Source organism: Cinclus cinclus, chromosome 4, assembly GCF_963662255.1.
Source record: "Cinclus cinclus chromosome 4, bCinCin1.1, whole genome shotgun sequence".
In the NCBI taxonomy this organism is placed as follows: Eukaryota; Metazoa; Chordata; class Aves; order Passeriformes; family Cinclidae; genus Cinclus; species Cinclus cinclus.
Window position 1 is genome coordinate 30,281,862 of NC_085049.1, and position 12,677 is coordinate 30,294,538.

General features: G+C 37.4%; 1 protein-coding gene across 1 annotated transcript in view; it reads right to left on the bottom strand.

Annotated features, from left to right (window-relative positions):
* IL17REL (interleukin 17 receptor E like) overlaps positions 1 to 12,677 on the bottom strand; it is a 41,082-nt gene that overhangs the window by 22,763 nt on the left and 5,642 nt on the right. The window contains exon 2 of the mRNA XM_062491015.1: positions 1,979 to 2,006. Coding sequence (XP_062346999.1) covers positions 1,979 to 2,006 — 28 coding nt within the window. The remainder of the gene's footprint in view (positions 1 to 1,978; positions 2,007 to 12,677) is intronic.

The window sequence follows — 12,677 nt, forward strand, 5'->3', positions numbered from 1 at the left end:
AATTCACTACTTGAAAGTACTTACTGCAATTAAGAAATTGATTAAATTTCAGACTGACAGCCTCTCTTTCACAATAGATTGCAATGCACATTAAATTAAAAGGGTTTCATGGTTATGTGTTCAGAAAACATTTCAAACTTCCAAGGATATTGAACAACATGGTGATATGCTGTGCCAAATACATTTTCTGAAAATGGAATTTTTAAAAAATCATCGAGACTTTGATATCAATGTATGAATATATTACAGTGAATTTCAAACACTACGGTAGTTCTTATGTGCTACCTAACAGTCAAGAAGAGCAGGAGGAAGAAGGCAGAGTCAAAGCCACACTGCCAAATACTACTGAGGTGGTGGTTACAAATTTTAGGAAATATCTTTTTGTTGCAACTAAAAGAAATTGCTACGGCAAAGGTCCTCTGCTATAGAGTTAAGGTATTTTAAGGCAATTTTACCTCAAATAAAAAATAATTTTTTAAAATAATATAGAAAAGGAAGCATTCAAAGGAGTATACACCCACTGCTGCACAAGTGAATTAGGATGAAGACAAAAAATGCTTTTTTATCACTCCTATAAGGCTGAGTCATCCTACCTGTTTCTTGCATTAAAGATAGCTGGTAATTTTTTTTCAGACAGCACTGAAAAACCTACAACCAACTTTATGTATTTCATCTTCAAAGATACAGATCTTTAGTTTACAAATCCTTCAGTGCCTTTCCAGTTATGAGTGAAACATCTAGCTTATCTGACATACATAATCTGCATGTCCCTGCATCAGGGGTTGGACCAGATGACTCCCAGGCTGTGTCTGTGATCTCTGCAACTCTGGCAGTCAATAGAGATTGAAAACCCCTCTTGCCTCTCTCCCAGAATATAAATCCCCTTGTCCTAAAATGGATTGAATGAATCACCACCTCGTGGTACCTGTCAATATCTACTATCTAGATCTGCATTCGTGTAACAGCCAGCACAGATTTTAACTCATAACCAACAGAATTATGAGTGTTCTTCCCTTCTAAAACAGGCTGAAGAGCTTGATTTTCTCAGCCTGTACTGCTCAAGGATGTAAAGGCATGCTTCAGCTAGCAGAGCAAGGGTGAACACCCACGTTTCTTCTTCTACCTTCCACACAGTTTCTGCAACTACCAACCCAGCTGCCTAATCCTAATAAGATTCATTCAGAACCCTTGAACCAGCCACCAAAGGTTCACCCTGCCAACCAGCAGAAGACTAGAGATTTTTTCTGGTAAGACTTTTAACTGCATCCTTCCACACACATTTTCTTTCTCCCCACCTCAGCACAATACCATAAATGCCATGCATTCTGAGTAAGGAACTTGTGCCAGCTGACATTCAAGTCATGCCCCATGCCATAGCATCAGTATCTCACATGCTTGAGCTCAGCATCACATCTTCTTCCTGTCTATGTACTCACTGCCACCTGGATTCAGGAAAGGCACTGTGGAGACCAGCAGTGCTCAGAGCTGAGCCTCCAGCTAGCATGGTCCTCTCAGGGAACAATGTGACTGTCCTCTCAGGAGAGACTGTGACTGTCCTCTCAGGGGACCCTGTGACTGTCCTCTCAGTGGGTACTGTTTGTGAGTCAGCTGCCTCTTCCCTGCAAATGACTGTGTGCACTGGAGGAATAACTGATGGAGGCTTCAGAATTCAGGTAATTCAAGCTCCTGTATTATTATTATAGGCAATATCAGTAATGAGTAAAAGCAATAAAAACATGTAAAATGAAGTGGCAAAATCTCTTTCCTTCACTAGGGTAAGGAAAATTATAAAGAAATTGTCATTATTAACCTATTATTTATCAAAAACTACCAATTTACAGTGTTTTTTTACAAAAGAACTGGTAGTAAATACCCTGTCATGACAGTGATCTGATGTCACCAGGATAGTGGATTTAATATCTTTAATAAATTATCTTTAAAAACAAACATAGTAAAAATGTGAATGATGTATACTCACCAGAAGGTTTGGTTTTGCAGTGAATCCCCTGCAAACAGAAACAAAATATTTTAAGAGCTGAGGTAATAATAAAAATAAATATTGCTCAATTGTATGCAAGTAAACATACCTTAAACAGGTAAATATATTCATAGTCCACAACAGAAATAATTTTCACAGTTTAAAAAAATGTTTTTCCAATACAATGAAAAAGCATATCAGTGCTGCATATGACAGCCTATAGTACACAAAATCAGCATTATATTCTTTTTCATGTATTTATACTGAGGTGTGTAATTGTTCTAACAAGTATAAGAGTTCTGTCAAATAAAGACTATTTTTAGGTACTGCCATTCCTACTGACTAAGAGTTTATGCATTGCTTCATTAATCTCTACAATGGACTTGTTCATACCAGAGCAAAGAAAACAAATGATTCTATAATGGAAGATATCTAGAACATTACTGAATACTACATGATTTTTAGATCGTACTAGATCCCACTAGAAAGGAAGCATTATGGCAATTGCAAATGAAGTCTAGAAATAAGATTTTTTATTTCTAACATCTGGCTTAGAAGACTGAAAATTAAATTACTCAGCCAGAGTGCTTATTGTGTTCAAGGGCAAGTGTCTTTGTAAGAGGCAAAGTGAACCTGGCATTGAGATTTTAATAAGTTTCCAGCTATCTTTCAGACAGGCTACATCCATTTTCCCAGTAAAATAAACATTTAACCACACACTGAAATTTTGTAGAGTACAAAAATAACAAATCTTACTTTGACTGTTATGCATGACATTCTAAAGAAAGGCTCTTCCTTAGCCAGCAAATACTGTTTGCTGCTGTTCTGGCATTCAAGTTTCTGGCACAGCCCTTATACCAGCATTCTTTTGCATTTAGAATATATGTTCTCAATTTATTTCCTTTAAAAGCAGCATCTTGTTGACAGAGATACTTTTATCACACCCACAAAAGTGGCAGGCACCGCCTTGTCTCCTCTGCTCTCAAATGGGATGGAAGCCCTCAGACTTTTAAAACATTTTAGGATCTTGTCAACAAGCCAACAATCCATGAGAGAGCCAGCAAAAGTCTTCTGGTGGACATCTAGAAGTTCTTGAAGTGAAACACAGAGGCTACACCTGGACAAACCATTAGCAGATCATAAAGTAACTATTGCTTGGTTTTCCAGGAGGCTTTCATCCACAGGGAATCCTGTGCTCCTCAGAAACAAAGCTGTACAGCTAAACCGTGTTACTGCTGCAGGTGAGAAATGGCAGCACATTCACTCCCCTGTGGCAGCTGCCTGGGGAACCTGAGAAGTGTGTCCTCTCCTTCAGGACAGCTTTTCATTTGAGCTAAATAAGCTCCTTCTTAAAGGAGGCCTTTAGACAGTGACCACTGTCTAGCCTGTATCAGTTCTCATTCTTCTGTCCTTTTGGTGCTTCTTTTTTTTAACAATCACTTTTGGACATAAATTGTCATCTTTTACTATTGCCAATGTGTTACTATGACTCAAAAAAGCGCAAATGCATAAAAGGTGATATTTTAAACTAAGTTTTATAATACAACAGATGTAGTCATATACTATCATAGGATGAAGATCAGGAAAATTAGGAAAATTATTTGTGACATTGAGATATTGTTTTGGCTGCTTCTACAGCATAATACACTGATGCTCAAATTAGTGCCTGTTGCAAGCAGAGAAGAGGTAATGGTTTTAAATTAAAAGAGAGTAGGTTTAGATCACCTGTAAGTAAGAAAATGTTTTACAGTAAGGGTGGTGAAAAACAATCAAGGCCCGGTTGGATGGGACTCTGAGAACCCTGATCCAGCTGGAGCTATTCCTGCTCACTGCAGGACATTAGATGACCTTTAAAGTTCCTTTCCAGCCCAAACCATTTTATGATTCTATAAAGTATACCAAACTTATTTACGTAACTGTTTTAGAACTGGGATATTTCTATTTAAATGGTTTTATGATTTCCTTGAATCCCCATGAGAAACTGAAAACAGTAACTGATAAGACCTAATTTCTGCTTTATCACAGAAATGATTGTTATTTATTAACTATTTCTGTCCCCTTCCCCCCAGAATAAGCTTCACTGGTAGTTTGGTGATGCTCCCAGTGCACATTCATCAATAAAAAGAAGACTGTAGTTTTCTTAATTATACAGTGTGACACTAAGCAAATAGAAGCAGAACATGCCAGCTCATATAAAATTACTGGACTTTTAACTGCTGTTTCAAAGTCCTAATTTTAAATTATTTCTTATTAAATACTGCAGAAGTGTGCAGCAAAAAAACTTGAATTGAGTCACTTTACTTGAGGTTCTCTATGGCCCTAGGAAGTGGAATAGCCAAATGTACAAAATGCCCATGAAAAATCAAGTGAGTTGAGTTAGGGAGCTCACATTTTGTTGAGAAAACCCAACTGCTGGATCAACTAATTTCTCAGTCATTTACTGGAAGAAATGAAGCTCTCATGAAGTTGATCATTCAGCAAATTACTTCCATATTTTTAACTTCCCATTTTTCAGCCAGACTGTTGAAAATATTTTCATTAGGTGGCTTGACAGAGTTCCTAACTGCCAGTCAAAATTTCTTAGAACAGCATCTTTAACTTCTCTAACTATTCTTTCTGGTTACAACCTTAGTGCAAAAATTACAATAAGAAAATCAAGATCACTCTGAATTAGACAACAAAAACATCTTGCAAAAATCAGAGGATTCAGCCTTTTAATTAGAGAAGGTCATCCCCCTGTTATGACACCTGAAAAATGATAAAATAATTAAATTATATATATTGCAGGGGGAAAAACCAAAACACCCACTTCTGTGGGCTGTGGCATGATAAAGAAATCCTCTTATACCTTTTAGTCTATCCTAATTAATTACTGGTTCTCACTATTGCATAGAGGAATCCTATCATCTAAACTCTTACATTCATTTTCTTGTCTTTTCCACAGGAAACAAACATCCTTCTGTGACTTTTGTTCTGGTAGGGAGATGTTTTGTCATTCTTGGGCACTCAGTTGTGTTCTGGGTGAGGAGTTGTTGGGAAGTTTTACATAAATTTTTAAATATTTGCCCAAACACTTGCCAGTTACAGCAATATTTGCTCACAGCCCAATTTCTTTTAAAGAAGTGTTTCTTTTTATTGTACAATACCAAGTGGGTGGGGGTGGTATTTTCTTTTACAATCATTTTGCAAAACAGTCCAAGGAGACCATTTGTCTGAAAGAATAACTCAAATGAGTTAACAAAGTTCCTTTCCCACTTTCTATATCTTTTGTTTTCAGGAATTTTCAGTGATGAGTGCAATAGAAAAACATAACACTAAAACCAGAATGGAAATTTTCTTCCCCTTTCACAAATGCCGAGGGCATCTTTTATGCAACAATAAGATCCTGAACATGATAGTACATTTTACTCCTATACAGGGAGAATCTTTGATTCATACCTTCTTTGGCAAAAAGCCTAAGCAAAATATACTTACACAATGCACAAAGTTAGGGATTTTCCTATTTCTCTGGGATTTTCCCCATTTGTGGTATTACTCAACTGTAGCTAGAGGTTATCTGAGCAGGCACCACCAGCATGCAGCATTCTGAATAGAAGATGTGGTGCCAACTTTTTATTTAGCACAGCAACTTCTCCTTAATCTAAGACAATTGTAATATCCCATTGTTCTAACGACTGTAGAGAAGAGAGTGAGATCAGCAGAGGAAGACTTGGATTAGGGGGCACAGAGAGTGCTTTCATGAATTAAAATTGCCAAGAAAAAGAAACAAAGATCAAATCTGCTTCCCATTTCCTCTCATATCTTCAGGCACTAAATCAAGTGCAGAATTGTGGAAATTGTTCCCTGGAAGAATTTCTGTCATGCAGGAAAGAGTCTGAGGAAAATTTGGGTTCACAGTCCACCTGTTAGTTCTGTTGTACCTCGTTCATAGAAGAGTTGGTGGCAGCTCTTGCACAACTCTGTAAGGAATAGTAAGAAACCTGAAAATGCCTTAAGATGTAGTCTTTAGTTGGGACCAGGTTGTCAGACATTTAACATTCATTCATTAAGATACCTACATTAGTCAGTGAATGTAGAACAAAGAGTTTTTCCCCCTTCTGAGCAATGCTCACTGGCAAAGCTATTAGCTACATTTCTACTTTAGGTTCAGTTGTCAGAGAAGGCAGAGAGAAAGGAACATGACCCTATACTGATGTTTCCCTCTATTCCAATAATTCCTATCATTTAGCCAGCATTAAAAGCAAACATGGGATTCTATGTACAACACAGGAAAAGGGAGGGTTTGCAGCAATTGATGTTTAAATTTTATCCAAAAGGCCAATAAAGATGATTAATCTGAACATGTTCTTTTTTGATTTCCAGTTGAGAGGAGATACTCTGCAAAAATCCATCTTACTCTGCACACAAATAGGAAGTATGTCCCAGATCATTGGGTAAAGTAATCTGATAACCATACGTACCATATAATCTAATCCCTTTCAAAAACTGGAGAAACGTTATTTTAAAATCAGTCAGACTTCCATGTGCATTGCTCTGAGAGCCAAGGTTCTTCCAGAAGACCTGTTGTCTACCAGCACCAAACCTTTTCATTTCTTACATGAACACAATAATTGTTAGCTTCTACTAACTTCTGATTGTGCTCATCATCTTTTCACTTAAATAGGTGCGCTCCACCCTGGAATTTACTTTCCATTTGTCTGCAACCAGTAATACACCTTTTCTCAGCTTTTTTGTGAGACTGTAAAAGCCAAGCTCTTTTACTTCTCTCTAATAGACCCGATCTTCATTCTTACAATCACTTTTGTCAGCAGCTTCTTCTACTTTAATGTATCTTTCCAAATGGAGTGACCAGAACCATCCATAGCTGTGAAAACACTGGGGTTTATTTTGTGCCTTGTAAAGTCATACTAATCTCTGTCTCAGCTGGGAACACCACAACCATGCCATATCCTCCACCACAGAGGGGAAGCTACTTACCCCTGTCTGTGTAAATAATCCAGCAAGTTTCCTTTCTTCAGCTGTTCCCCCATTCAGTGCACAGAGGGAGGAGCCCACAGATGCAGGTCCATTAGAGTCCTCAATGATTTCTCAGGGCCTCTAGTGAAAAACCTAGCATGCCAGTGTGATCTCAATCACCTCCATAAGGGAAAGTTCTTTGAGCAGTGGACAGCCACAGTCAAAGTCATAGGCATCTCCACCATTTAAGAACTTTAGATGGAAACAGAGAGGATTCAGTGCTCTATCTGTATCAAAAGCTCCACAGACTGTCAACAAATCACTGTAATTCCTTTCACAGAGACATTCAGCCCCAGAAACTATCTAGGGATTACTTCATGGAGGGAAAAAACTGAGTATGTTTTAGCTTTTTCCAAAGGTATTTTCATAGGTAAAGGCCATAATGCCTTTGCAATTTACATCAACATCATTGATGCGGGTGGGGACTGAAACCTCACAGAGCTTTTCTCATTATGTTCTTAGAAAACTCACTGCTGCATTCATTTCACCAAATATAAGGAAACAGAATTCTTTACAGTAAAAGGAAAGCACATTAATCATAAAATAATGATTCCTGTACCACTGAAAGAAGATTTACCTATATCATGGTCAAGTATTTATACAAAAAAGCTTGTTATTAGAAGTGAGTGAAAAGGAAAAATAATAAGCCTCCAAAACACACTTAGCAAGTGAATAAAATTGTGGTTATATTTACCAAGAATCAGACTATCTGCAATGATTAATATACTTAATATGAAAACTGAGAACTGTTAAAAATTTGTGGTTAGTACTGCCGATATAGTGCCCTCAAAAGACCTTTTCTCTAAAAGAGCATCTGTATGTGTTTTGACATCATGTGTAAATATTCTCATTGCCAAGGTAAAACTATTTTACTCATGACAGTTTTCAATTTTTGGCAAAACACAAGGTTATTCTTCAGTTTTTACTGACAATGTGTTGATCTGATACATGTGAGCAGTGTGCAGTGGGATTACTAAGATGTCATAGATGGAAACATTTGGACTGTTATCCATGAAGAGAAGAAAAAGGCACACTAACTTATGGCAAAGCATTATTTTGGACTACTTTAAACTACAAAAACACCTGGATGCTGCTGGATTATTTTACAGAATGCTAAAAGCAAGACATCTGAGTCATGTCTATACATTATCTGTCTCCAGGTCTTTTCCCTGTGTGTTCCAAGCAGAATAAAAAACATCCCATCACATTAGTGCAGTATTGAATCTGAAAGAAGAATTGCTACTGAGAAGTGGGATACCAAGCTCAGGCCCAGTACAGTGCTAATGAGGTCATGCACTTTTTGGATGAGAGTTGGCTTGAGTCCAGCAGAGCAGGGGTCCAGCTGTGTTAACACTCTGCTGATGCGCTCTGAGCTCATCAGTGAAACAGCCATTAACAAACAGGGAAGACATGATTGTATTTGCTGAAGATTATTGGACACTCTCCAGTAAGATTTCACAGGGATCTCAAGCAGAGACTGTTGCCAATTGTCATTGCACCACCATCCATTTCACGTGTAAATGCAAAGGTACAGACCCTGTCTTCCACAACCTGCTCCTTGTCACAAGGCCAACACCTCCATCACAGCTTAGCAGTACTTCAGAAGTGCAGGGGCACCCTTCTGTTTACCTGCTACTAGTCAGGTATAACAGAGATTTCTGTTTTCCAGGCAGTATGCATTTCCTTCTGCTCTGTACTGATGCAGAGGAATCTCTGTTTCTATACTGTAACTGCACTGTTCCATATGTTATCAGGACTGCATGTGGCATATAATATCTTCTGGTCCTTGCAGTGGCTACATGCCTGAATCCCTTTCACAGAGCAGAACTGGAAGAGTTCGAAGCACAGTAATTTCTCAGAAATCTTGGCAGTGACATACATTTATCCTATAAGTGAATAGCCAGCAAAACAATATTGCTTTGAGGTCTCTCAATTGGGAAGAATATTCCCTGCTTTTAATTTTTTCTAATTAATTTTATTTCAAAGTAATGTTGAGATACAAAAAAGGACCAGCATATAAACCACTTGCTTTTAAATTTATTGGACCAAAGGGAGCTATGACTGCCTGAAATAAAAGCTGCCTGTTCTATTGTATGCTTCAGCTCCAGGACTAGAAGCAGAATTTGCTTGAAGCAACAGTATGCGTTAACTTCTTTCTTTCAGAAATTAAAAGAACCAAACAAAAAAACCCAACCAAAATTTGTCAATAATTTTGATGTCATGTTTCCTACAATATTAATACAAGTTGTTAACAAAACTGAATAGCATACAATAGACACCATAAAATTAAAATGTACTTTGCCTGCCATACCCTCAGCTGGTAGAAATCAGCACGATCCCATACACTGTGTCAAAAATTTCAGACCACTGAGCTACATAAAAGGAGAACTAATCTACCAAATCAGCACTTCTAGTATAACAATGAGACAGGGACACCCTGACACAGCATTAATTATTTCAATTACTTACTAGACATCTCATACAGGGGATGAGAAAATGGTATCAAAGAAATGTAGGGTGGAAGGGGTCTCTGAAGGTCACCAAGTCCAGCCTCCTGCTAGAAGCAGTACTGTCACCAGCACCAGATCAAGTCAGCAGTCATTTTGGCCATTTCTTGAAAAACTGGAGGACACAGATTCCACAAGCCCTTCAGACAGCCATGGATATCCTGTGCTTTGAGGTTAGGATGTTATAATGATTTTTGTAGCACAGGCTACAAGAAAAAAGATGCCTCAGCAACACTGACAGAACTGAGACTAGCAGTCTCAGAGGTGACTGGACTCAATGGGCAGTGAGATTCCCATAGAAAAGAAATTACAGAGAAAAAGGAAAGAAAAGAAAAAAAAAAAAGAGCAAGAATTCAAGTGAAGATTAGGAGAAGATACTCTTCAGGACAGAATTGCTCCTCCTGCTGCTGGAGTAATTATTTCATTTGGGAATATATATTTTTACTTTTGCCTGAAGATACTTTTCTATTCCAGTCACTGTCTTCTCATATATCCCAACACTACTGCTCAGCAAAAAGAGGAGATATACTGCAGGCCTGGTTTTCCAGTGCTCTGGCATACACAGCAAAACCCTCACTGTTTTGCTCTAGGCAACTGTTCTTTCAATATATGTCCAGAGTTAGTCCCAGGAACAGTGCTCAGTGCTGAGCTGTACACTGTGACATTTATAAATGAAAAATGCCACACTGCCCACATTCAGAAATTGTGGAAGACTATGGTTGGGTGGAACACATTTCATTGATTTGAATGAACTTTGAATCTGATGCATAGCTCTTCCAGATGAGAATTTTTAATGTTGACTTTGGTTTTATTCTAGCCTTACCTTGTTATGCTGTGTAAGGATGTAAGGTCATACAAATGTTCCCACAGGACATGGTAGAAGCTGTGGTAGTCTCAGATGACTGTCCTGGGAAGCTTCTGCATTCCTGCCTGGTGCCACAGTATCAGTTAAGGAACTGCTTCTATTAAAGACAATGCTAGACATGCCTGATTAGCTCTAATACTGCTTGCTTGAGTTACAGAAACATTCCAGCCACAACAAAATAAGGAAAATCTTAATACATGAAAGTTTTTGCAGCTGTATTCTTGAAAATTTTTCAGAGAGGGCTATTTCCTGACTATTCATATTTGTATTATTATGGTGCCTGAAAGTCTGAATTCTGCATCAGAAACCCTATACCTGTGAAGGTAGGAATCCCTACATACATGCCTTATCAAGAGCAACAAAAGCCAAAAACACCTTTCCCTGAAAGAACTATCTGTGTGAGTACATGAGAAATTTTAAAAATTCAAAATCTGCTGTGTTGACAAACCCTACTGAAAATAAATCTAGTGTGTGTTTTAGCTGAAACATTTGCAGTTTGGGATAATTTATAGAGAAGCTAGTTATATATAAATTTGGAAAAATTAAAGAGAAATAAATCATATCCAATACAAATAAATTATTTGAAATGTCATTGCAAATGTCTGTTTCTCAAAATTTTGACTGCTAATCATAATTTTGTGGGCGTATGGGGAAGGGGGAACAAACTGTGGAATAATTAGATAGTTTACCTTTATATCATGTATCCTCCTTGTACTGTAGTTGCTAAACTTAGTACAGGGCAACTAAAGGAGGCAGAGGTCCAAGAGAAGGGCTTCCAAAGAAGTAGGATCCTACAAATTTTACATTAGCTAAATAAACCCATTAGTGTTCACTACTATTATATGGTGCTTCACACTATTTTTAATGATAGCACATGCTGAAAACCACCTATACCATACATTTGCTTCAAAATTGTATATGATTTGTGACCTCTAAGTGGAAGAGAAAATAAGCTACAAAGGCAGACTGAATGGTTACATAGATCTGACCATACTCTAAATATTGTATAATATATAAATATAATATGTTGAAAATGAGGGGGGCAAAACCCCAAAGAACAGATATTACATATTAAAACTAAGCATGAAGCATCACACTATAATGATAACTGCAATTATGAAAAATTATAACAAAGATATCAAAATTCAAAAAGCAACTAAGAAAAATCATTGCAGTCATAGGAAAAATAATAGCAGGTCAGGGAGATGAGGAAGTGGGAAAAAGATGAAGGAAGTTTGCATATGTAGGGATGAAGGGGGAAAATAAAACTGGATACAGCGAAAAATCTTAACTGCAATAAATTCTATTTCCTCAAAGTTTTTCCAAGAAAAGACAATGAATGCACATCTAGTACTGTACAGTGTTGTTTATGTGATTCATATTCTCTGAAAATATGCAGACAAGTAGAGGCAATAGCAAGACAGTTTTCCAGAAATAATTGAAATTTACCACATATATTCCAAGCAACTATGTTGAAACATTTCCTTGCAAGAGAAAGACCCACAGGTATTTGCAAATTAAAACTAAAACTCTCTTCATTTTTGCATAGGCACTTCCTGAAGGAGATTGCATGTCCTGTACAGTTTTCATGGTGAGTGCTATATTTTGCATACTGGAAGGACAGCACATGCCATAGAGCAAAACAGTTCTTTGGCTCTGCTGACTGTTCCAAAGGATTAAGTCAAATTTTATTTGAAGGAGCATTTGTAGATCCCACAAAAGAGAAGAGGATGAATGTATGAATGAAAGCAGAGATACTCGTCTTAGAAAAAAAACTCAAGAAGTCATCTATTCTACATTCCTGCTTAGGAAGAATGACCTTTATCTGAGACATATGTGAACTAGATTAGACATATCTCAGCTGTATTTTCTTAGTGTGTGTGGAGATCTCTATAAGCTCCACAGGCAACCTATCCCAGTGCTCAGCATCATTAGTTACTGTGATTCTCCAGTTTATTCATGACCTCAGAAAATTCTGGCGCAGTGAATTCCTATGGTTGTGAATGAAGGGGTAGTGCTGTGATGTGTCTGTATCACAACTGTGTACATATGAATTTACTGGTTCCAAGATCATTCCCAGGTAAGTAGTTCAGAGTTGGTCTGGAATTTCCTCAGCAACACACAGCAGTTTGGGGCATACTTTCTGGCTTATATTTTTAAAATGGCAAGTAATTTCCTGGTTATCAAAAAATAGCCAATAAATGTTAACAAAATCAGGAAGAAAATTATAAGGACATATATTTTTTTGACAGTATGAAAACTACTACAAGAACAGCTGTAGCAGGTTGGTATATAAAACCTAGGGATCTCT